The following is a 21,814-nucleotide window of genomic DNA, read 5'->3' as shown; positions in this document are numbered from 1 at the left end:
TGTACTCATCTCAGGGGTCTTCTCCCTGCCAACTCACTCTGTGTAGCCTCTGGAAAGGGACCCCGGGAATCTGCTGAGCAACTGGGCCCACCAGCAGAGAGGCTGGGGGCACTGCCATTCTCGGAGTGGGGCTGGGTTCCATCCCTGGTCAGGGAACTAGAGCCCCATGCCACAACTAAAGATCTTGAATGCCCTGTGCCCCAATTAAGACCTGGTGCAACCAGATAGATTTTAATTTAAAAATAATAAATAAATGCATAAAATAGGCTGGGGGGGGGGGCGGGGGCATCCGTCATCACTGAGTGTCCCCCGAGCGAAGGGACTGACGGAACGGGGCAACCAGGACAAAGCAGGTCCCTGCTGTCACAGGACACTCACCCCCTCGTCCAGGCTCATCCCCGGAGAGAGAGGAGGTGGGCTCAGAAGGCGCCTTGAGCCCCGAGGTGGCCTCCTAAGTCTGAACGCCGCCTTCGGGGCCTGGGAGGCCGCTCTTACCCGTCCCGCCTCCTCTTTCCCGCCCAGCCCCTCCTCCTCAGTTCCTCTCTGTGCACTTGGCTCCTCTCCTTGGCCTCTTTCCCGCCCAGCCCGTCCTCCTCGGTTCCTCTCTGTGCACTTGGCTCCTCTCCTTGGCCTCTTTCCCGCCCAGCCCGTCCTCCTCGGTTCCTCTCTGTGCACTTGGCTCCTCTCCTTTGCCTGCAGGTGACAGTGACCTCACCTTGTAAGACGGTGTCATCTAGTGGCTGGCCTTTCTGCACCTGCAGGCTGAGAGGCATTAGACGTGCAGGAAGCTCAGATAAGGGCGAGATAATTGGCCTCTTATTGCTTTTTTGTGGCTCTTTCATTATCTAAAACCTTTGCGGAGGCCCCAGGAGGCGTGTTTGCCCGCAGGGAGAATTAGATTTTGCTGCCAGGCAGCAGCGGGGAGGGGCTGGCCCTGGGTGGGCACAGGGTGGGTGGGGCATGGCTGTGGCACGCAGCCAGAAGGGCCAGGGCAGGTGGAGGCCCCCAGCCTCATCTCCTGCCACGCCCACTGCTTCCCTCGCCTGGGGGGTCTCTTCCCTCCCCCGCCTGGTGTGGGGGCAGCAGAGCTGGGGTCCAGGACAAGACTGTGCAGGTAAATGGCGGCTCTGGTGCTTGCTGGTCAGGTGATCTGGGGCAAGGTAACTGCCTATTCTGAACCTCACCTTTCTCATCTGTAAGATGGTCATAGTAGGACACGCACTTGTCCTCAAGCATTCTGCAGAGCCCTGGGTGCAGAGGAGATACTCCAACGTGCAGGGCAGGTGGGGTGGTGGTCTGTAGCCAAGCCTGGGAAGGCCTGTCCACCCACGGGCACCAGCCTCTTCCTTCCTTAGGGGCTCCTGGTCTCTCTGCTTCCTTCGGCCATGGGGACAGTCAGGGTAGGCATGAAGGTGACTGTTAGACCCCGCTTCCCCACCCAGGAAGGCAGGACCGGTACCCTGGCAGCTGCTCAACAGAAGCCCGAGTCCAGACCAGCATCTGTAGCTGGGCCAGTGGCTTAGACCTACGCTGCCTTGCTCAGGGGCCACTAATCACATGTAGCTATTTAAATTACTTAAAACGAAATGAGACGAAAAAATAAGTTCACTGTGTTTTGGTAATGTGCAAAACAGGGGCTCATATTTTCAACCCAACCGTGGCTTTTAGTATGTCATAAAATATTTCCAGATCCAGTCTAAAGCCATCTGACTTCGCCCGCAAATACCCACATCCGTTCTCGATGTCATCTTTCGAAATTGTCCAGGGCCTGCTGTGTCCTCTAGTGGAGACGCCTGGGTGCTGGGTGTTACGATTCCTCCAGGACGGAGACTTGAACTTGTGTCTCTGACTCTATGTCTACGCTGAGTGCTCTTTCTCTCTTTCTGAAAAAATGGGTGGGAGAGTAGTCAAGCATGGGCTTTATTTTATTATTATAAAATATTTATTTTATTTACTTTTGGCTGTGTCAGGTCCTAACTGTGGCCCACAGGCTGTTTTTTTGTGGCACAGGCCTCTCTCTAGTTGGGATGGGTGGGCTCAGTGGTGGTGGCCCGTGGGCTTCGTTGCTCCTGGCATGAGGGATCTTAGTTCCCCGACCAGGGATCGAACCTGTGTCCCCTGTACTGGAAGGTGGATGCTTAATCCACTGAACCACCAGGGAAGTCCCCTGAGCTTGGGCTTTTAAAAAAACCGCAAGCAAACCCTTCCCACCTTGGGGTAGTTTCAGATTTGCGGAGACACTGTGAAGCAGGCAGGGCTGCACATACCCCCCCGCCCCGCACCCCCAGGGCTGACGTGCAACACGAGCACAGGCTACGCGTCAAAACCAAGAGATCAGCGTCACCGCCTCACCACTCCCCGGACTTCTGACTTTACCTGAATCTCACTGTCTCTCTGCCTGCGCTCTTCTGTCCCGCGACCCACTCAGGGCTCACGTGGCGTTCAGTCGTCATTTACCCTGCTCTGCTCTGCGACACTTTCTGGGTTTGTTTTTGTTTGTTTCACGATCTTGAGAGAGTTGAGGTGTAATGGGCAGGTGTTTTATAGAAATGTCCCCCAGTCTGGGTTTGTCTGGTGTTTTTCTCACGATTCGCCTGGGGTTATGGGCTGGGGTCAGAGCCCCACAGGGCTGAGCACCCTGTCGTGTCATATCCGGGGACACAAGGCCTGTGTGGTGTCACTGGGGATGCTCTCTTGACTACTCGGTTACACTGGAGTCTGCTCTTTCCCCACTGCGTTCCCTTGGCGTCTCTCCTCCTAGGAAGCACATCTCTGGTCCAGCCCATCCTCAAGTGTGTGTGGGGATGAAGCCCTGCTTTCTGTGTGCAGTCTTTTGAAACTTTGCAGGTCCTTGTCATTCAGATGCAGCACTCCCCACCCCCAGTCATAGCCTCCGTTTTGTATGTGGAGACTGGGGACACGGAGATTCCCCCCAGGTCTGCCCTGGACGAGGAGAGTCAGGGTGCCCTGGCCAGGAGCGCATCTGATCCTTGTCAGTTATCACAGTGAATATGTTTGACCTTTATGCTCTTGTAAAGCAGCAGGTCGGCTTTGCAATGCCTTCTAAAGGTGAGGACGCCAAGGGGGGAAGGGGCTTGTCCGTGGCTGACCCAGCCGTGGCCTCCCCAGCCCTTCTGACTCCCAGCCTTGGGGGTGAGTGGCCCTGTCACCTGGTGAGGAGCTGCCCGAGGCTTCGAGGAGCCAGCTGTCTCGCCCTCCTGGCTCACGGCCCCGTTTCTCGGCCTGCAGGAGGCCGGCCGCCGTGAGCAATGGGGACGCTGTGGACGCAGCTTTCTCCGAGGTCCAGCGCTCCGGCTGGAGGCGGAACAGTTCCCGTCGCAGTAAGTCCCCCTCCCTACCCTGCCCCCCAGGTCTCAGCCCCAGGAGGCTGGTGCCAGGAGAGCCCCCCTTCTCTAGGCCAAGGGAGCTGATTCGGGCTCATGCTCCCTGAGGGGCTGTCCTCGCTACATGGGCTTAGTGGCAGCTCTGAGGCAGACGGGCCACTGCCCACCCATGAGACTTGCCCCCTTTGCCACCCTGGAGCCATGGTCCCGGAGTAGATCACACATCCAGCTGTTCATCTGTCCCCTTCCCCCTCAAGCTCCTACAGGTCGATCTGGGTGGTGGGTGTTCCCCAGTGCCCAAGATGAGGGGGTCCCTCTGACAGCAGTACCAGACACATGGGTGGGCTCTTACGGTGCAGAGAGCAGGTGCCAGGAGGAGGGTGGGAGCTGAGAGAGCCCACGAGGACCGAGGCAGAGTGCAGAGAAGCAGGCGTCAGGGCCAGAGTGTTCAGATTGAGGGCGAGGGGACCCCTGGCACCGGGGAAGCAGTGAGCCTTGGTGTGGTGGAGGGGAGGGTCTAGGGGTGAGCAGGGCCCGGTGAGGCTGCCATCTCCCCAGGTCCTCCCAGGGTGTGTGGGGGAGGCCTTGGAGGCCCTGCTTTCCCGAAGGTGCCAGGGAGACAGCCATGCGGCCATGTCTGCATTTCAGTCACATCACTGATACTCTGGGAGAAGGTAGTGGGCTGGAGGCTGTCCAGGGGAGGCAGGTGACATCTGGAGCTAGGGACCTGGAGAGAGGTGGGCGGGTCTGAGGGCCACTTTGGGGGCAGAATCTGTGTTGATGGGGAGGGGCAGTGAGGGTCCTACAGGGCTTTGGGGACCCTGTGACCACAGGAGGCAACACAGGAGGGAGGAACTTCAGAGTCCATCTGGCCCTCTGTTCCTGGAAGGCCTGTGGGGTGAGGACAGGCTCCCCTCAGGGGTGGGGACTGGTTTTCCAAAGCCTCTCTCTGCAGGGCTGCACGTCCCTAAAGAGGGCAGAGACTGGGCACACAATTTTAGGGGGCAAGACCTCTGTAAATATTCTGTTTTGGGAGCTACTAACATGGGCAGGGTGTGTGCTCTGCCCTGCTCATAGTCTACCCAGCAAAGTGTTAGGGGAATAGCATGCTCATTTGCTGATTTTTTTTTTTTTTAACCAGTCAGGACCCCACTGGCTGAGTTTTGGGGGACTGTCCTTAACCCCACTCTCCAAATCCCATCATCCCCTGCTCCGTGCCATCCTGTGTACTCAGGGTGGCTGCCTTGCCCTCCCCCGCCGCTGGGTACCAGGTGACTCCTTTGGGGCAGTCCTGGGGGCCTGGGCGGCTGAAGAGGCTTCCGGGGCCCTGCCGGGGCTGGGTCCGCTTCAGGTTCTCTGCAGGTGCGATCAGCCAGGTGCGCAGGCCTGCTGAAGCAGGCGGGGCTTCCGCAGCCTCTGGGAGGGCTCCTTGGAGGACTGGGGGCGGGAAGAGGCAGCTGTCCCAGTCTTCTGAGAGCAGTGGCCGGCGGGGGCTCCCCAGGGGCCGGGCTGCAGGCTGCTGGCCTGTCCGGGCCGCGGGGACGCGGGCGGGCGGAGCGAGCTGCCAGCTGGTGCAGTCCTGATGTCAGTCTGGCGGCCGCCTCCCGCCCGGCGCCACAACCTCATTCGTGCTCCCTCCCTGTCCTTCTCTCGCAGTCGAGCGGTTTACTTTCCCCGCCGTGGAAGAAGATGTGATTTACGACGACGTCCCCTGCGAGAACCTGGACGCCCAGCAGCCCGGTAAACCTCTTCTCTCTGGACAGAGTGGGGGACGGAGTGGGGAGGCGGGGCCTGGCGAGGGTCTCCTCCTGCACTTCCTGCCAGGCCCTACCCGGCGCATGGCCCCTCCTCCCTGTTTTTAAAAACTGCTGCAGTCAAACCGGGAAAGTGGGAGCCGGCTGCGGGCTGGCCGCCTGGGGCGGAGCTAGGGCTGCATGGGCGGGGCTAGGGCTGCATGGGGCGGGCTTGGGGCTGCATGGGTGGGGCTAGGGCTTCAGGCTAGGGCTTCAGGGGCGGGGTTAGGACTTCAAGGGGGCGGGGTTATGGATCCACGGGGGTGGGGTTAGGGCTCTATGGGCGGGGTTAGAGCTCCATGGGGGCGGGGTTAGGGCTCCATGGGAGCGGTATAGAGCTTCCAGGGGAATATTGGGGCTTCAGGGGGTGGGGTTTGGGCTTCTCTGGCAGGGGGTTGCTGGGTAGTGGATCCCCGACTGTGTCCGATTCTTTTCTAAGTCGTATCCCACTCTTTTGCAACCCTTATGGACTGTAGCCCTTCAGGCTCTTTTGTCCAGATTTTCTAGGCAAGAGTACTGGAGTGGGTTGCCCTTCCTTCTCCAGGAGATTTTCCAGACCCAGGGATCGAACCCGTGGCTCCTGCCACATTTCCAGCATTGCAGGCAGATTCTTTACCGCTGAGCCATTGGGTTCTGTGGATCCCCAGGCAAGTCATTCACTTCTCCGTGCCTCCATTCCTCCTGAATATGGGTTAATAGTTCAGACATCCCAGGGCTGTTGGAAATGACAGATTGTTAAAGCTGAATGCAGCAGGGAAGGCCTGGGAAAGCCTGGGCCCTGCTCTGAAGACAGGCCCCTGGTGGGCTGGGAAGGTGGGGAGATTGTGGCCACAGAGAGTGCACAGGGCAGAGAAGGGCCAGTCCTGCTGGCACAGGCCCACATGCTCACCTGGCTAGAAGGAGGACGATCCAGGGAGGAGGGGTATTTAACATCCATTCACCGTAAGAGCATCTTTGCTTGAACACGCCAGCGGCTCTTCATGGTTTGTCTCATGTAATTTGGTTTGAAACTTTGACTTACGCCGTGTGTGTCTGTGTGTATGTGTGTGTGTGTGTGTGTGTGTGTGTGTGTGTGCGTGTGTGCTCAGTCACTCTTTGAGACCTCATGGATTGTAAACCGCCAGGCTCCTCTGTCTGTGAAGTTTTCCAGCCAAGAATACTGGAGGGAGTTGCTATTTCTTACTCCAGGGGATCTTCCTGACTCAGGGCTCGAACCCACATGTTTTGCATGTCCTTCACTGGCAGGTGGGTTCTCTACCACTGCGCCACCTGGCAAGCCCCTTGACTCAGGGTCAGTTCAGTTCAGTTCAGTCACTCAGTCGTGTCCGACTCTTTACAACCCCATGAATCGCACCATGCCAGGCCTCCCTGTCCATCACAAACTCCCGGAGTTCACTCAGACTCAAGTCCATTGAGTCAGTGATGCCATCCAGCCATCTCATCCTCTGGCTTCCCCTTCTCCTCCTGCCCCCAATCCCTTCCAGCATCAGAGTCTTTTCCAATGAGTCAGCTCTTCGAATGAGGTGGCCAAAGTACTGGAGTTTCAGCTTCAGCATCATTCCTTCCAAAGAAATCCCAGGGCTGATCTCCTTCAGAATGGACTGGTTGGATCTCCTTGCAGTCCAAGGGACTCTCAAGAGTCTTCTCCAACACCACAGTTCAAAAGCATCAATTCTTTGGCGATCAGCCTTCTTCACAGTCCAACTCTCACATCCATACATGACCACAGGAAAAACCATAGCCTTGACTAGACAGACCTTTGTTGGCAAAGTAATGTCTCTGCTTTTGAATATGCTATCTAGGTTGGTCATAACTTTCCTTCCAAAGAGTAAGCATCTTTTAATTTCATGGCTGCAATCACTATCTGCAGTGATTTTGGAGCCCCCCAAAATAAAGTCTGACACTGTTTCCACTGTTTCCCCATCTATTTCCCATGAAGTGATGGGACCAGATGCCATGATCTTCGTTTTCTGAATATTGAGCTTTAAGCCAACTTTTTCATTCTCCACTTTCACTTTCATCAAGAGGCTTTTTAGTTCCTCTTCACTTTCTGCCATAAGAGTGGTGTCATCTGCATATCTGAGGTGATTGATATTTCTCCCGGCAATCTTGATTCCAGCTTGTGTTTCTTCCAGTCCAGCGTTTCTCAAGATGTACTCTGCATATAAGTTAAATAAGCAGGGTGACAATATACAGCCTTGACGGACTCCTTTTCCTATTTGGAACCAGTCTGTTGTTCCATGTCCAGTTCTAACTGTTGCTTCTTGACCTGCATACAGATTTCTCAAGAGGCAGGTCAGGTGGTCTGGTATTCCCATGTCTTGAAGAATTTTCCACAGTTTATTGTGATCCACACAGTCAAAGGCTTTGGCATAGTCAATAAAGCAGAAATAGATGTTTTTCTGGAACTCTCTTGCTTTTTCCATGATCCAGCAGATGTTGGCAATTTGATCTCTGGTTCCTCTGCCTTTTCTAAAACCAGCTTGAACATCAGGAAGTTCACGGTTCAGGTATTGCTGAAGCCTGGCTTGGAGAATTGTGAGCATTACTTTACTAGCGTGTGAGATGAGTGCAGTTGTGCGGTAGTTTGAGCATTCTTTGGCATTGCCTTAGAATGCCATTGACTTAGGGTATTACTTCCTTATTCTCCAGTGGAGGAAGCTACAGAGGCAGGGCTGGGATTTGAACCTGGGTCATTTTGACTCCAAGTCCAGTGCTCTGTCCCTTCACTCCAAAGGATTTGGATGGCATTTTATGACAGATGAAGCACAGTTGCTCCCCCTGTTCAATCAACCTGAGAGATTGGTTGGGTAGGGCCTATGGCTCCAGTTGACAGTCACATCAGAGAGGGTTAAGCCACCAGCCCCAGATCACACAGCCAGAATTCGAATAGACATCTGTTTGGTCCTGCTTTTTCTACAACACGATTCTGCCTGTCTTCAGGGGCTTCCCATCTCAAGCCCCTGCATTTGAGGAGCACCCATTCCCTGGAAAATTCCATGGATGGAGGAGCCTGGAAGGCTGCAGTCCATGGGGTTGCTAAGAGTCAGACATGACTGAGCAACGTCACTTTTCACTTTTCACTTTCATGCATTGGAGAAGGAAATGGCAACCCACTCCAGTGTTCTTGCCTGGAGAATCCCAGGGACGGGGGAGCCTGGTGGACTGCTGTCTACCAGATCAGATCAGTTGCTCAGTCGTGTCCAACTCTTTGCGACCCCATGAATTGCAGCACGCCAGGCTTCCCTGTCCATCACCAACTCCCAGAGTTCACTCAGACTCATATCCATCGAGTCAGTGATGCCATCTAGCCATCTCATCCTCTGTCGTCCCCTTCTCCTCTTGCCCCCAATCCCTCCCAGCATCAGAGTCTTTTCCAGTGAGTCAACTCTTCACATGAGGTGGCCAAAGTACTGGAGTTTCAGCTTTAGCATCATTCCTTCCAAAGAAATCCCAGGGCTGATCTCCTTTAGAATGGGCTGGTTGGATCTCCTTGCAGTCCAAGGGATTCTCAAGGGTCTTCTCCAACACCACAGTTCAAAAGCATCAATTCTTTGGTGCTCAGCCTTCTTCACAGTCCAACTCTCACATCCATACATGACCACAGGAAAAACCATAGCCTTGACTAGACGGACCTTTGTTGGCAAAGTAATGCCTCTGCTTTTGAATATGCTATCTAGGTTGGTCATAACTTTCCTTCCAAAGAGTAAGCATCTTTTAATTTCATGGCTGCAGTCACCATCTGCAGTGATTTTGGAGCCCAGAAAAATAAAGTCTGATACTGTGTCCACTGTTTCCCCATCTATTTCCCATGAAGTGATGGGACCAGATGCCATGATCTTCGTTTTCTGAATGTTGAGCTTTAAGCCAACTTTTTCACTCTCAACTTTCACCTTCATCAAGAGGCTTTTGAATTCCTCTTCACTTTCTGCCATAAGGGTGGTGTCATCTGCATATCTGAGGTTATTGATATTTCTCCCAGCAATCTTGATTGCAGCTTGTTTCTTCCAGTCCAGCATTTCTCACGATGTACTCTGCATATAAGTTAAATAAACAGGGTGACAATATACAGCCCTGACGTACTCCCTTTTCTATTTGGAACCAGTCTGTTGTTCCATGTCCAGTTCTAACTGTTGCTTCCTGACCTGCATACAAATTTCTCAAGAGGCAGGTCAGGTGGTCTGGTATTCCCATGTCTTGAAGAATTTTCCACAGTTTATTGTGATCCACACAGTCAAAGGCTTTGGCATAGTCAATAAAGCAGAAATAGATGTTTTTCTGGAACTCTTTTGCTTTTTCCATGATCCAGCGGATGTTGGCAATTTGATCTCTGGTTCCTCTGTCTTTTCTAAAACCAGCTTGAGCATCAGGAAGTTCACGGTTCACATATTGCTGAAGCCTGGCTTGGAGAATTTTGAGCATTACCTTACTAGTGTGTGAGATGAGTGCAATTGTGGGGTAGTTTGAGCATTCTTTGGCATTGCCTTTCTTTGGGATTGGAATGAAAACTGACTTTTTCCAGTCCTGTGGCCACTGCTGAGTTTTCCAAATTTGCTGGCATATTGAGTGCAGCACTTTCACAGCATCATCTTTCAGGACCTGGAACAGCTCAACTGGAATTCCATCACCTCCACTAGCTTTGTTCATAGTGATGCTTTCTAAGGCCCACTTGACTTCACATTCCAGGATGTCTGGCTCTAGGTGAGTGATCACACCATCGTGATTATCTGGGTCATGAAGATCTTTTTTGTACAGTTCTTCTGTGTATTCTTGCCATCTCTTCTTAATATCTTCTGCTTCTGTTAGGTCCATACCATTTCTGTCCTTTATCGAGCCTATCTTTGCATGAAATGTTCCTTTGGTATCTCTGATTTTCTTGAAGAGATCTCTAGTCTTTCCCATTCTGTTGTTTTCCTCTATTTCTTTGCATTGATCGCTGAAGAAGGCTTTCTTATCTCTTCTTGCTATTCTTTGGAACTCTGCATTCAGATGCTTATATCTTTCCTTTTCTCCTTTGCTTTTCACTTCTCTTCTTTTCACAGCTATGTGTAAGACCTCCCCAGACAGCCATTTTGCTTTTTTGCATTTCTTTTCCACGGGGATGGTCTTGATCCCTGTACAATGACATTGTACAATGTCACGAACCTCATTGCATAGCTCATCAGGCACTCTATCTATCAGACCTAGGCCCTTAAATCTATTTCTCACTTCCACTGTATAATCATAAGGGATTTGATTTAGGTCATACCTGAATGGCCTAGTGATTTTCCCTACTTTCTTCAATTTAAGTCTGAGTTTGGCAATAAGGAGTTCATGGTCTGAGCCACAGTCAGCTCCCGGTCTTGCTTTTGCTGACTGTATAGAGCTTCTCCATCTTTGGCTGCAAAGAATATAATCAGTCTGATTTCGGTGTTGACCATCTGGTGATGTCCATGTATAGAGTCTTCTCTTGTGTTGTTGGAAGAGGGTGTTTGTTATGACCAGTGCATTTTCTTGGCAAAACTCTATTAGTCTTTGCCCTGCTTCATTCCATATTCCAAGGCCAAATTTGTCTGTTACTCCAGGTGTTTCTTGACTTCCTACTTTTGCATTCCAGTCCCCTATAACGAAAAGGACATATTTTTTGGGTGTTAGTTCTAAAAGGTCTTGTAGGTCTTCATGGAACTGTTCAACTTCAGCATCTTCAGCGTTACTGGTTGGGGCATAGACTTGGATTACTGTGATATTGAATGGTTTGCCTTGGAAACGAACAGAGATCATTCTGTCATTTTTGAGATTGCATCCAAGTACTGCATTTCGGACTCTTTTGTTGACCATGATGGCTACTCCATTTCCTCCGAGGGATTCCTGCCCGCAGTAGTAGATATACTGGTCACCTGAGGGGTCGCACAAAGTCGGACACAACTGCAGTGACTTAGCGGCAGCAGCAGCAGTCTGACGGGGCAGCCGTAACTATGCTGGGACCGTATGCTCCAACGGGGGACAAGGCAAGGCCCAGGGTCCCTGGAGGCACACTCCTGACGCCCGTCCCAGCAACTGGGAGGCTGGGCCTGTGGTCCGTGCATCACTGAGCAAGCTGGTCCCTGGAGGAGCCCGGAACCCTTTCCTGCTTATGGCTCTCTCGGATCTGGAAGAGTGGGAAAGGGTGGGTATAGGAAGGTGCCCGAGCTGGGAGAGCTGAGTGGCCTGAGGCCATTATTTGGCCCCTTTGGGCTGTTCTCCCTCCTGAATCCAATCAAGCCAGTCATTACTTGGTCACAGTCTTCGCTGGGCGCCCCTGTGTGGGGATATGGCATGTCCTGCAGTTTACTCTGAGATGGGCAGGACAGCTCCAAGCCTGCAAACTGAGGACCGGGGTCCCTGCCCTGGGACACCCGCTCTCTCTCGAGGCTGTGGCCGGCCCTCAGCAGGTGCACCCCACAAGAAGCGCTCTTGCTGTGTGCGTCATACCAGCCAAGGCCCAGCAATGCTCTGCGTGGCCTGTGGGCTCCGTGGGCCCTGCATGGGGAGGGTGTCCACTGTGGTGCAGACCACACAGGCAGGGGACACACAGCCCTGGGTTCTGACCCGGGCGCTGCCACTGACTCGGGCACACGTTCTGTGCTTTGGGCTTCGGCTTCTTCACATGAAATCAGAATGTCCCCCTGAGCTTGTAGGACTTCGGGGAGGGTGGCAGCACAGAACTTCTGCCTAACCTCTCGGGGCCCGTTCACTGCATCTGTAAAATCGGGCATTGCTAGCTGCCTCCTGGGGTTGCCGTGAGGACACCACGAGGGGGCTGATGCGGAGCCCTGAGCGGGTGGCGGTGAGTGCTTTGAAACAGGCCGTGATCTTGAGCGTTAGTGAAGCCCGAGGTGCTGGCCGGGGCTGGAGGTGGGGAAGCAGACCTCTGTGAGGCCCCTGAAGACTCAGGGATTTGGTGACTCTGTCTCCACTGGAGACAGTGTTTCTCAACGAGCCTGGGGATTGTGAGCATGGCCTCTGTGGAAGGCAGCGCGGTGGGTGGATGGAGCCCCCTTCCCGCTCACTGCCTGACTTGGGGCTCCGTTGGTCTCGTTTGTCTGATAGAAGGAGGTGGTAGTTCCGGGCCCCAAGGACCGTTGGGAGGACCTGGCATGTAGCTGTAGGTGGCCAGGCCTAGAAGTGAGGGGAAGTGGGTGCCTCGTGGTTCCTGCTCCGGGGTGCCCCAGGAACTGAGCTCTGCCCTTTGGCTCATGGGTCTTGGAGCCTCTGCTGCAGTAACGGGACAGTCACCCCAGGAAAGGCCACAGCCTGGTCTCTAGCCGCTCGACTCTCTGGAGACACTGGTCACTATTATGTTTTGCTGAAAAAATAACTCTGTGCTCCCTCCTGATCCTGGGACCAGAGTCTCCAGCTAAGCCCGGTGTATCTGTTCTGCTCTTTGGCTGACAGTCTCGCCAGAGCCCTCACCCCCAGCTGCCCTGTGTTGGGAGGTGGAGGCTTGGGGTCAGTGCGGAGACACTCAAGCTCACCCAGAGCCCCCGTGAGTCAGGACCAGCTGCTCTTTGCTGGGTGCCTGCCATGTACCAGGCTCTTGGCTAAGGGCTTTTCATCTCTGTTTTTTATTTCCTTCACCTTTCAGCTTATTATTATCCCCATTTTGCAGAGACAGCTCTGAAAACCAAAGTTCTCAGCTCTTCAGTATGCGTGGTTTCTGAGCAGATTTTTTTTTTTTTTTTTAATTTAAAACCCATCCCAGTGCCCTTTCTTCTGAGTAGACAGCAAGCATTTTCACCTTCGTGCGGTTCTGGGAGTCTGGTCTCACCTTTGCGAGGCCTGTGGTTTAGTTATTCTCCAGGTAACAGCCCAGGACGTGAACCCCATCAGTGAAGTGGAGGCTAGGCTGGGATCCTGGGTTCTGGGCCCAGGAAAGTGGATTTCCCGTCTTGGAAGCAGCATCTCAAACCCGCGTTTACAGGGGCCACAGAGGGCCCAGCCCTGATGTCGCCTGTCCCTCCAGGCCAAAGGACTCCCAGGTCTCTGTCGCCCAGTTTCCCGTGAGTCAGTGGAAGAAGAGGGAACACTCCTGGACGCTGGGCCAGGCGCGCCCTCTACTGGGCCGTCCTGGAGCCTCACGGGGAACTCAGATCTGGGGCGAGGGACCCCAGTCATTCAATGGTCCAGACCATCTTCACTGCCCGCGTGCCCCCCAAGGGTGCTGGGGCCAGAGCTGAGGGCCTGAGTCAGGACTGGGTCCTAGGTCTTCTCTTTTCCACTAAAAAATGCCAAAGAGGCCAGGATGAGCGCTCAGATCCTGGAAAGGTGACGCCCATAGGGGGAAGCAAGTTATTTTTTAACTTTGGTTTTCTGTTGGAGCAGAGTTGATGGACAATGTGTTAGTTTCAGGTGTGCAGCAAAGTGATTCAGTTACACATGCACATGTATCGGTTCTTTCCCACTTTCTTTTCCCATTTCGCTTATTAAAAAGTGTTGAGCAGAGTTCTCTGTGCAATAGGGCTTCCCAGTGACTCAGCGGTAAAGAATCTGTCTGCAGTACAGGAGACGCAGGCTTGATCCCTGGGTTGGGAAGGTTCCCTGGAGAAGGAATAGGCTACCCACTCCAGTTTTCTTGCCTGGGAAATCCCATGGACGGAGGAGCCTACATAGTCCTTGGGGTCTCAAAGAGTCGGACACAACTCAGGGCCGAAGCACACACGTCTCTGCTGTGCGGGAGGTCCGTGTTGGTTCCCTGTTTTACATACAGCCGTGTGTACATGTTCCGGACTCCCAATCTGTCTCCCCCGCCAGGAGGATGTTGTTGAGCCTGTTATGTGCCAGGCTCATTTCTTGTGCTTTTCTGGATTTTTCACGCCCTTCTCACTCTGTGGGGTGGATGTCGTGTTCTCCTTGCCCCCCGCTTATGGACCAGGAAGCAGAGCTGGAGGTCCACCCTGACTGGCCCCCCGCAGCCGCCTGCCCCCCTGAGTTCAGAATCTGGGTCTGCTGGGCTTGGCCTCAGGACCTCTGCTCACCAGCCTCGTCTCTTGGCCAGCAGAGGCGGAGAGGAACCAGCCCTACGAGGATGCGCGCCAGGACAGGGCGCCCCAGGAGCCGGAGGACCTAGGCTGGAGCTCCAGCGAGTTCGAGAGCTACAGCGAGGACTCGGGAGAGGAGGCCAAGCCAGAGGCAGAGCCCACCAAGCACCGAGTGTCCTTCCAGCCCAAGGTGAAGGGTGGGGGTATCTGTCACCCCAGCCGCAGGCCCCCGAGAGCCGGGTGGTGAGGGCCAAGGCTGAGACTTGTAGCTAAGCCTCAGTGACTCCCAGGAGTGTGTGGTGAGAGAGGGAGCAGTGGCCCGGGTATCTCACCCATGTTGCTGGTTGGCCACGGCGCACCCTGTACTGAGAATGGGTGTGGTCAGTGCCTGCGGCAGACCCAGCAACTGATAAGGATGCTCACGAACTCAGATCTGGCTTCAGAATCGTCCTCATCGCCACGCTTGGGCAGCCTAGCTGATGGACTGACACATGCACAGTGGTGCAGAGCCCGCCTGCCAGTGCCGGAGACACAAGAGCCGCAGGTTCCGTCCCTGGGTCGGGAAGATCCCCTGGAGGAGGGCATGGCAACCCACTCCAGTGTTCTTGCCTGGAGAACCCCAGGGACAGAGGAGCCTGGCGGGCTGCGGTCCATGGGGTTGCACAGAGTTGGACACGACTGAAGCGACTTAGCACATACGTGGATCAATTCAACTCTGCTTCTCAGATCAGTCCTAGACCCCATAGCCCTCTGCCCTAGGGAGGTGACCAAGCGGGCTGAGACAGAGCTGCCAGAGGGCTTCTTTTCCAAAGCCTTTCAGAGTGCCAGCCGCGCGTTGGTAGCTTCTGGTGTTCCCTCCTGGAACGCAGTTCCTGCTGCTGACTTCACGGAAGGAGCCACGGAAGCCAAGAGGGTGGACTGCCTGGCTCCCCCTCCCCTGCGACAGCCTTGCCCGTCCTATCTGTTCTGTGCTGCTGTTCGGTCCCCAGGTCGTGTCTGACTCTGTGTGACCCCATGGACGGGCTGTAGCCTGCCAGGCTCCTCTGTTCTATAGGACCCACTGAAAGGCACACTGTATCCACGCTGAGATTTGGGATTTAATGGGAGCCGCTTCTCTGAGACAGGCCTGCCCAACCGGAGGTGACTGGGTCCTTCGCAGGTTCCTTTTCGGAAAAGACCGGAGCAGGCAGGTGGGCTGAGGTGTTAGCGAGTCCTGCCCACAGGGAGGGCAGGGACCAGGCAGGGTCCTCAGGCCTGGGCTGGATTATGGGTGGTGTCCAACTCCATGTTCCAGAGTGCCTCCCGCCCCTTTCCCAGTTTGGGGATCCCCTAGGGGAGAGGGGTGCAGGCCAGAGCAGCACCCACACCTGGGAGTCTTCAGACAGACTTTATTGAGATGAAGAGGGCGCCCCAGTCCTCGGGAAGCCAGGGCCTGAGCACGTGACCCCTGGGCCCCAGTCTCCTCAGACTTTATTGAGATGAAGAGGGCGCCCCAGTCCTCGGGAAGCCAGGGCCTGAGCACGTGACCCCTGGGTCCTGGTCTCCTCAGACTTTACTCAGATGAAGAAGGCGCCCCAGTCCTCGGGAAGCCAGGTCCTGAGCAGGGGTCCCCTGGGCCCCGGTCTCCTCTTGGCCAGTCCCCTCGGCAGGGCCACAGAAAGCGGCCTTGGCCTCTTGCTAACAGAGAAGTCAAGCATCTCTGGCACCTCTTAGGGTGCTGGTGGGGTCTGGGGGCAGGAAGACCCGACCCAGGCTCCGGCAAACCGTGTGCTCTAGGAGGAGACGCCAAGTCGGAAATGGTTTGTCGTAAATGAAGGAAAACAGGCCTTTCTGTCAACATGAGCCCGCGTTCCTATGGCTGCCTGCCTGATGCAGGTGGGATTGGATGGGCCTGATCATAGGAGGCTTCCAAGGGAGGTGGCTGGGAGCCGGGGGGCAGGAGCCGGAGGAGAAGGGGGTCCCTGGTGGGAGGAATGGCCCAGGCGAGAGCTGGGGAACAGGCCCCTTCCTGCTTCTGCGCTTTCAAGGTGTGAAGCCGCTGTGCCCCAAGGGGAGCCTCCTGAGAGGAGGGTGGGCCCTGTGTGCCCAGCGCAGCTCTGGAGAGTGTGGGCAGGTGGGACTCCAGGCCTGGGCCAGTCCTTGTCCTAAGCCTCTGGCTGTCCCTCCAAGTCCCCCGTGGCCACGTTCCTGGCCCCCTGCCTTCTTGCTGGGGACCAAGAGGGAAGCGTTGGGCCCTGTCTGGGCAGGAGGCGAGGAATGTGGAGTTTGGCCTCTCCCATGGGCATCGGGATCACGGGGGCAGGTGGTTGAACTTGCAGACACTGGGGCCTCACTCCCAGCTCCCGGGCTGGATGGGGCCTGGCCACCTGCTTTTTAACAGCCCTGGGTCCCCAGGGGTGGCAGGGGGGCCCACAGAGAGCTCTGAGAAACGCTGGGAGAGCCCTCAGCTTGGCCTGGCCCCAGGTGGGCCCCGGGGGGCTGCCTGTGGAGCTGTGTCCCGCACCCCCTCCAGCTCCTCCTCAGCACACACGGGGGGCTGCCTGTGGGGCTGTGTCCCGCACCCCCTCCAGCTCCTCCTCAGCACACACGGGGGGCTGCCTGTGGGGCTGTGTCCCGCACCCCCTCCAGCTCCTCCTCAGCACACACGGGGGGCTGCCTGTGGGGCTGTGTCCCGCACCGCCTCCAGCTCCTCCTCAGCACACACGGGGGGCTGCCTGTGGGGCTGTGTCCCGCACCGCCTCCAGCTCCTCCTCAGCACACACGGGGGGCTGCCTGTGGGGCTGTGTCCCGCACCCCCTCCAGCTCCTCCTCAGCACACAGACGGCGAGGCAGCCTTCTTGGAATTTCTTACCGTGAGGACTTCTTCCCTGGCCTTGGGCACGGCCCACCTGCTCCCTGAAGAGCAGGTCCCTGCAGATGGTGGAGGGCTTTTCCTCTGACACCCACCTGCCCAGGCGCCCCCCCCCCACCAAGCCCCTCCTGACCTGCGGGGGCGCATCTGCCCCCACGCCTTGCACGGCAGCCGCTGCTCCGCTTGCCTGCGTGCTGTGCGCTCCGGGGCCTCAGACAGCAGAGATGGGCTGTGTCGGGTCCTGCCCTCAGAGACTGACGGGCCTGGCACCCTGTGCAGCTGTGAAAGAACCAGGGGAGCCCCTCCTGCAGGGGTCTGGCCAGGCCAACTCTCCGTGGGCGGACTTTTGCCAAAGAGAATGACTGAGGGTCTGCAGAGGGACGCCTCAGCAGCCCCTGACCAGACCTAAGCGGAAGCCTGGTCCAGGTTCGCGAGGGCCACGGTCAGTGGGAGGTGCCTTTTCCAGCTGTGAAATGAGCTGCACTGAACGTTTTTCTGACTGGGACTTCTTCATAATTAAGGTGACCGTGGTCTGGCCGTCAGAGGCCTGGGCAGCAGAGCCAGCTGGGAGCTCAGCTGGTTGACTCCGATCTGGCCGCTGCAGTTGACCTAGTCCTTCTGACCCTCGGGGTCAGAGAGGCGGAGGCCCGGGGCCTTCAGGATTGTGTCACGTCAGTCTTTTTTGCAGATGCAACAGGACTCCAGTTTTTTTGGAGTCAGAGTAACTCTCAGGACTTTCCCTGTCCCGCTACTTTGCATATCAATAGCGAACCTTTGCCCAGTGTGGTACAGCTTACGGAGCAGTTTCATTTATTGTTCCTGAGACCTCAGAGTGGTTTGTATATCATTTGCTTTAAGAATCTCATTAAAGAAAGAGTCTCATTTTGTTAGGATCAGAGAACCTGAGCAACAGAACCTCAGAGAGGTTAAATGATGTGGTGAAGGCCACGCACCCGTAAGTGGTAGAACCCCAACTCAGCATCACATTGGGTTGGAAAGAAAATACCGTGTCCATTCATCCATCCATCCATCCATCTGTCCATCCGTCCATCCAGCCAACTGTCCATCCATTCAACAAACATTGGGCACTTGGTATTTGAGAGACAGTCCAAGAGCACTAGCTTCCATTAGTTTGAACGCACTGAGCTCTAGGTTCTGTCTGCTTTGTCTGTTTAACCTTAATGATACTGTGAGCTGGGCTCTATGGCCGCTTCACCTGCGAGGCAGCTGTCACTCAGCGAGGTAGAGACTCTGCAGCTGGTGAGCGGGAGCAGAGGTTTGAGAGTGGCCTCCCCGCCTCTCGTTCATGCTTTTGTTCCCTCTGCTTGTCTGCTTTCCTGTAAGTTCCAGTCTTGGTCGTCTCTGTCCCTTGCCAAATGCCACCCTTGCTCCTGTAGTTCATGTGTTTGAGTGGCTGTCTGTTCGTGCATCTCTGCCCATCTCCCCAGATAGTACGAAGCCAGTCAGCCCCTGTCCTTCCATCCAGTCGCCCGCCCCTTCCTCCCCGAGCTGTTCCTCCCTCTGTCCGTCCACCCTTCCTCCAAGAGACTGGCTCCAGCCAGTTCGTCCTAGCTCGTAAGAACTCGAGAACCAAATGTGCGCATCCCTTCCCAGCCTCACGCTCAGTGACGTCACATCGGCAGCCTGAAAATGTCCGTGGCGCGTGTGTTCCCACCAGGAAATACGACAGAGCAGGGCGCTCGTTCCTGGAGAACCATGGGTTGACTGTCTGCCAGCATAGCACTGCTTCCGTCCACTCACTAATCCATCCACGCTTTTATTCATTTACGACTGTCTGTCTGTCCCTCTACCCATTTGCCCAGGTGTAGAATCATCCAGTCATCTGTCCATCCATTCATCCGTGGGCCTGTCCATCTACCATCTGTCTGTTGCCCACCCAGCCAGACACCTACCACCCTTCCATCTCAGAAACTCACCGAGAGCTTCCTATGTCAGGAGCCCCACGCTGGGCCCCCCGGACGGGGAGATAACGGAGACACAGCTCTTGTCCTCTGAGTGCTGGGAAGGGGCCTGGGCTGTTCCCCGCGCCCTGCCCCCAGCTCCTGAGCCCCGACCCCCAGCTGGCTTGCGTGTCGGGCTGGACGCTGCTGGAGCTGACCCCAAGCAGCAGCCCACTGGTCCCCAGGCCCCCATCCCACTGCCCCAAGCTGTCTCTCCGCTGCCTCACCCGAGTCTCCTTTCTCCTCTGTCGCCGTGTCTGGTCTGCTGCCTGCCCTGCCCCTCACCTGCTCCTTCTGCTTGGCCGCCTGGGGCTCCAGCTTTCTCCAGACCTGACTAGGCTAAAGGAGAGATGCGTCAGGACTAAGAGAGACATCCTGGCTCTAAGAGTCGGGGGGAGAGACATGCAGGAGCTGAAGCACAAGTGCGATTGTAAGGTACTGTCTGCCTGTCCCTCCGAGTCTGGGGGTGCCCAGGGGCCTTTCCTGCTGCTTCGGGGGCCGCAGAAGGTGGGATGCCTCGAGCCCCGGGCCCTGTCGGCGCCTTGCACCAGTTGCCTTGGCTGACGCTGCCGGCTGGCTTGCTCCTGTCCACGTCCTCGCCTTTCTTTCTCCCCACCCTTCAGTGACCCCTTATCTGTCTATGGGAATTCCTGGGTGGGCTCTCAAGCTTCAGGGCCCTCAGAATCCCTTGGGTGCTTTGAAAAACACACATTCCTGAGCTCCACTCACAAAGAGCCTGATTCTGCCAATCTGGGTCAAGGCCTGGGAGTCTGCAAATGGGATGACTCTGGCTAGGTGGGTCTGGGTCACACCTTGCAAAGTGTGACTGTTGGTGATGTTTAACATCCCTCCCCCTCTGAGCTGTTCAGAGAGCCCCGGGGTTAGGAGGCCAGAGTGAGAAGCCTCAGCGCCACTTCTTCACTGGGACTCCTGCTTCAGTGGGCTCTATTCACTGAGCAGCTACTGTGCGCCGTGGGCCCTGCAGGCCTGCATCTGAGTCCCAGTTCCGCCCCTGGCTCACCATGTGGTCCCAGGCAGGCCTCTTGACCTCTCTGAGCTTCGGGTTCCTTGCCTGTGAGGTGGTGGCAGTAAGAGAGCCGGTCCCTGGGGGATGTGAGCTCATATCTGTCCTGCGCTCAGTGCTGCACTGGGCGCCACCCCAGAGCTCAGAGCGCATTGACCGATGGTACATGTGTGTCTGACCGTTTTCTCCCCGGGTGCCCGGGAGGCCGCCACCCTACACCTGCCGTTTAGCATCACTGAGGCTGGTGAGTGGCTGGTGGTCACAGCAGCGGTCAGCAGCTGAGCTGTGACTCGAGCCTGGGTCTGTAGGAATCAGAGCCTGCTCGCCCTCCGCCCTGCGGCCTAGCCCATTCCTCAGAACCGGAGGCATCTCCGGAGAAGGGGGAGAGGCGCTTTAAAGTTTGCAGGTCCCTTATTTGGAGCCCCTCTGAGAGCCCATGCTGGGGGCAGGGGCAGGTGTGACTTCTCAGGGAGCCTCAGCCCAGCGGCTGCAGAGAGCGCGTGGAGGGCAGGGTGCGGGCCAGGGTGCTCTCCCGGCCTGTCCCCTGAGTCGGCCCGGGCCGCCCCGTCCTCAGCGCCGTGCGATGGTGGAGGTGGCCAGGCCGCCCCAACCTCAGCGCAGTGCGATGGTGGAGGGCGGTGTGGGGGCCAGGGTGCTCTCCTGGCCTGTCCCGTCCTCAGCGCTATGCGATGGTAGAGGGCGGTGTGCGGGCCGGGGTGCTCTCCTGGCCTGTCCCGTCCTCAGTGCTGTGTGATGGTAGAGGGCGGTGTGCGGGCCAGGGTGCTCTCCCGGCCTGTCCCCCGAGTTGGCCCGGGCCGCCCCGTCCTCAGCGCCGTGCAATGGTGGAGGTGGCCGGGCTGCCCCAACCTCAGCACCGTGCAATGGTGGAGGGCGGTGTGGGGGCCAGGGTGCTCTCCTGGCCTGTCCCGTCCTCAGCACTGTGCGATGGTAGAGGGCGGTGTGTGGGCCAGGGTGCTCTCCCGGCCTGTCCCCCGAGTCGGCCCGGGCCGCCCCGTCCTCAGCGCCGTGCAATGGTGGAGGGCGGTGTGGGGGCCAGGGTGCTCTCCTGGCCTGTCCCGTCCTCAGCGCTGTGCGATGGAGGAGGTGGCAGGTTGACCCAGTAAGTTGATGCCTCTTGCATGTTTGCCTGTTGCTCTTTTTTTTGCCCAGGAAGAGCTTCTGATGGTTCCTCCAAAGACCACTTTGGGGGTTCCTAGGGCAGCCCCCCAATGGCTCTCTGCTGAGACAGGAACTGGGCTCCAGGACCAAGGCCTCCATCTGGGAGTATGACCCCCCAGAGGAGGGTGGGCATCTCTGTGCAGTTTCTGGGGTCAGCATCTGTCTCTCTCATTAGATTCTCACAGGCACATGTGGTACCCCCACCATCTCTCCGAAAGGCCGAGAATCACTGCTCTAAAGTCGAACCATTTAGGTGCAGGGAGGGGCCTGGGAGCTTCCCTTCCCTCCCCAGCCACACTCCACCCCCACTGGCTGTTGCTTATTTCCAGAGAATTGGTTTGTTCTGAAAGCCTGCAGCCTCAGCGCCCACTGGGTGTTCAGCAAGCCTTCCTGGCCCAGACCCTCGAGAAGTGCCAGGGCTCCTACAGTGGGGACTGGGAGATGGATTGGAGGATGGTGATAGTGAGGGTAGAGAACAGGGCCCCCCAGATGAGTGCTCCCCACTTGCAGCAGAGAGCTTCAGGGAGGAGGCGGTTTCCTAGAACTACACTGTCCATTGTGATGGCCACGTGGCTCTTCATGTTTAAGTTAATTAAAATTAAATATCACCAGGACTTGAGGTCCTCCACTGCACCAGTCAGCTCTCAAGTGCCAGTCGTGACGTGT

At 56.4% G+C, this 21,814-nt stretch overlaps 1 protein-coding gene across 9 annotated transcripts in view; it reads left to right on the top strand.

Annotated features, from left to right (window-relative positions):
- Positions 1 to 21,814, top strand: part of ARHGEF10L (Rho guanine nucleotide exchange factor 10 like) — a 159,987-nt gene that overhangs the window by 62,796 nt on the left and 75,377 nt on the right. For 4 of the 9 annotated variants that reach the window (XM_027522159.1, XM_027522162.1, XM_027522158.1 and 1 more), the window contains exons 5-8: positions 3,250 to 3,341; positions 5,001 to 5,084; positions 14,151 to 14,323; positions 19,264 to 19,380. In XM_027522159.1, coding sequence (XP_027377960.1) covers positions 3,250 to 3,341; positions 5,001 to 5,084; positions 14,151 to 14,323; positions 19,264 to 19,380 — 466 coding nt within the window. The remainder of the gene's footprint in view (positions 1 to 3,249; positions 3,342 to 5,000; positions 5,085 to 14,150; positions 14,324 to 19,263; positions 19,381 to 21,814) is intronic. The other 5 variants (XM_027522163.1, XM_027522161.1, XM_027522176.1 and 2 more) reach the window with 3 other exon arrangements.

The sequence above is a fragment of the Bos indicus x Bos taurus genome, chromosome 2 (genome assembly GCF_003369695.1).
Source record: "Bos indicus x Bos taurus breed Angus x Brahman F1 hybrid chromosome 2, Bos_hybrid_MaternalHap_v2.0, whole genome shotgun sequence".
NCBI lineage: Eukaryota > Metazoa > Chordata > Mammalia > Artiodactyla > Bovidae > Bos > Bos indicus x Bos taurus.
The sequence above is the reverse complement of the archived record's forward strand: the minus strand, read 5'-3'. Positions and strand labels throughout refer to the sequence as shown.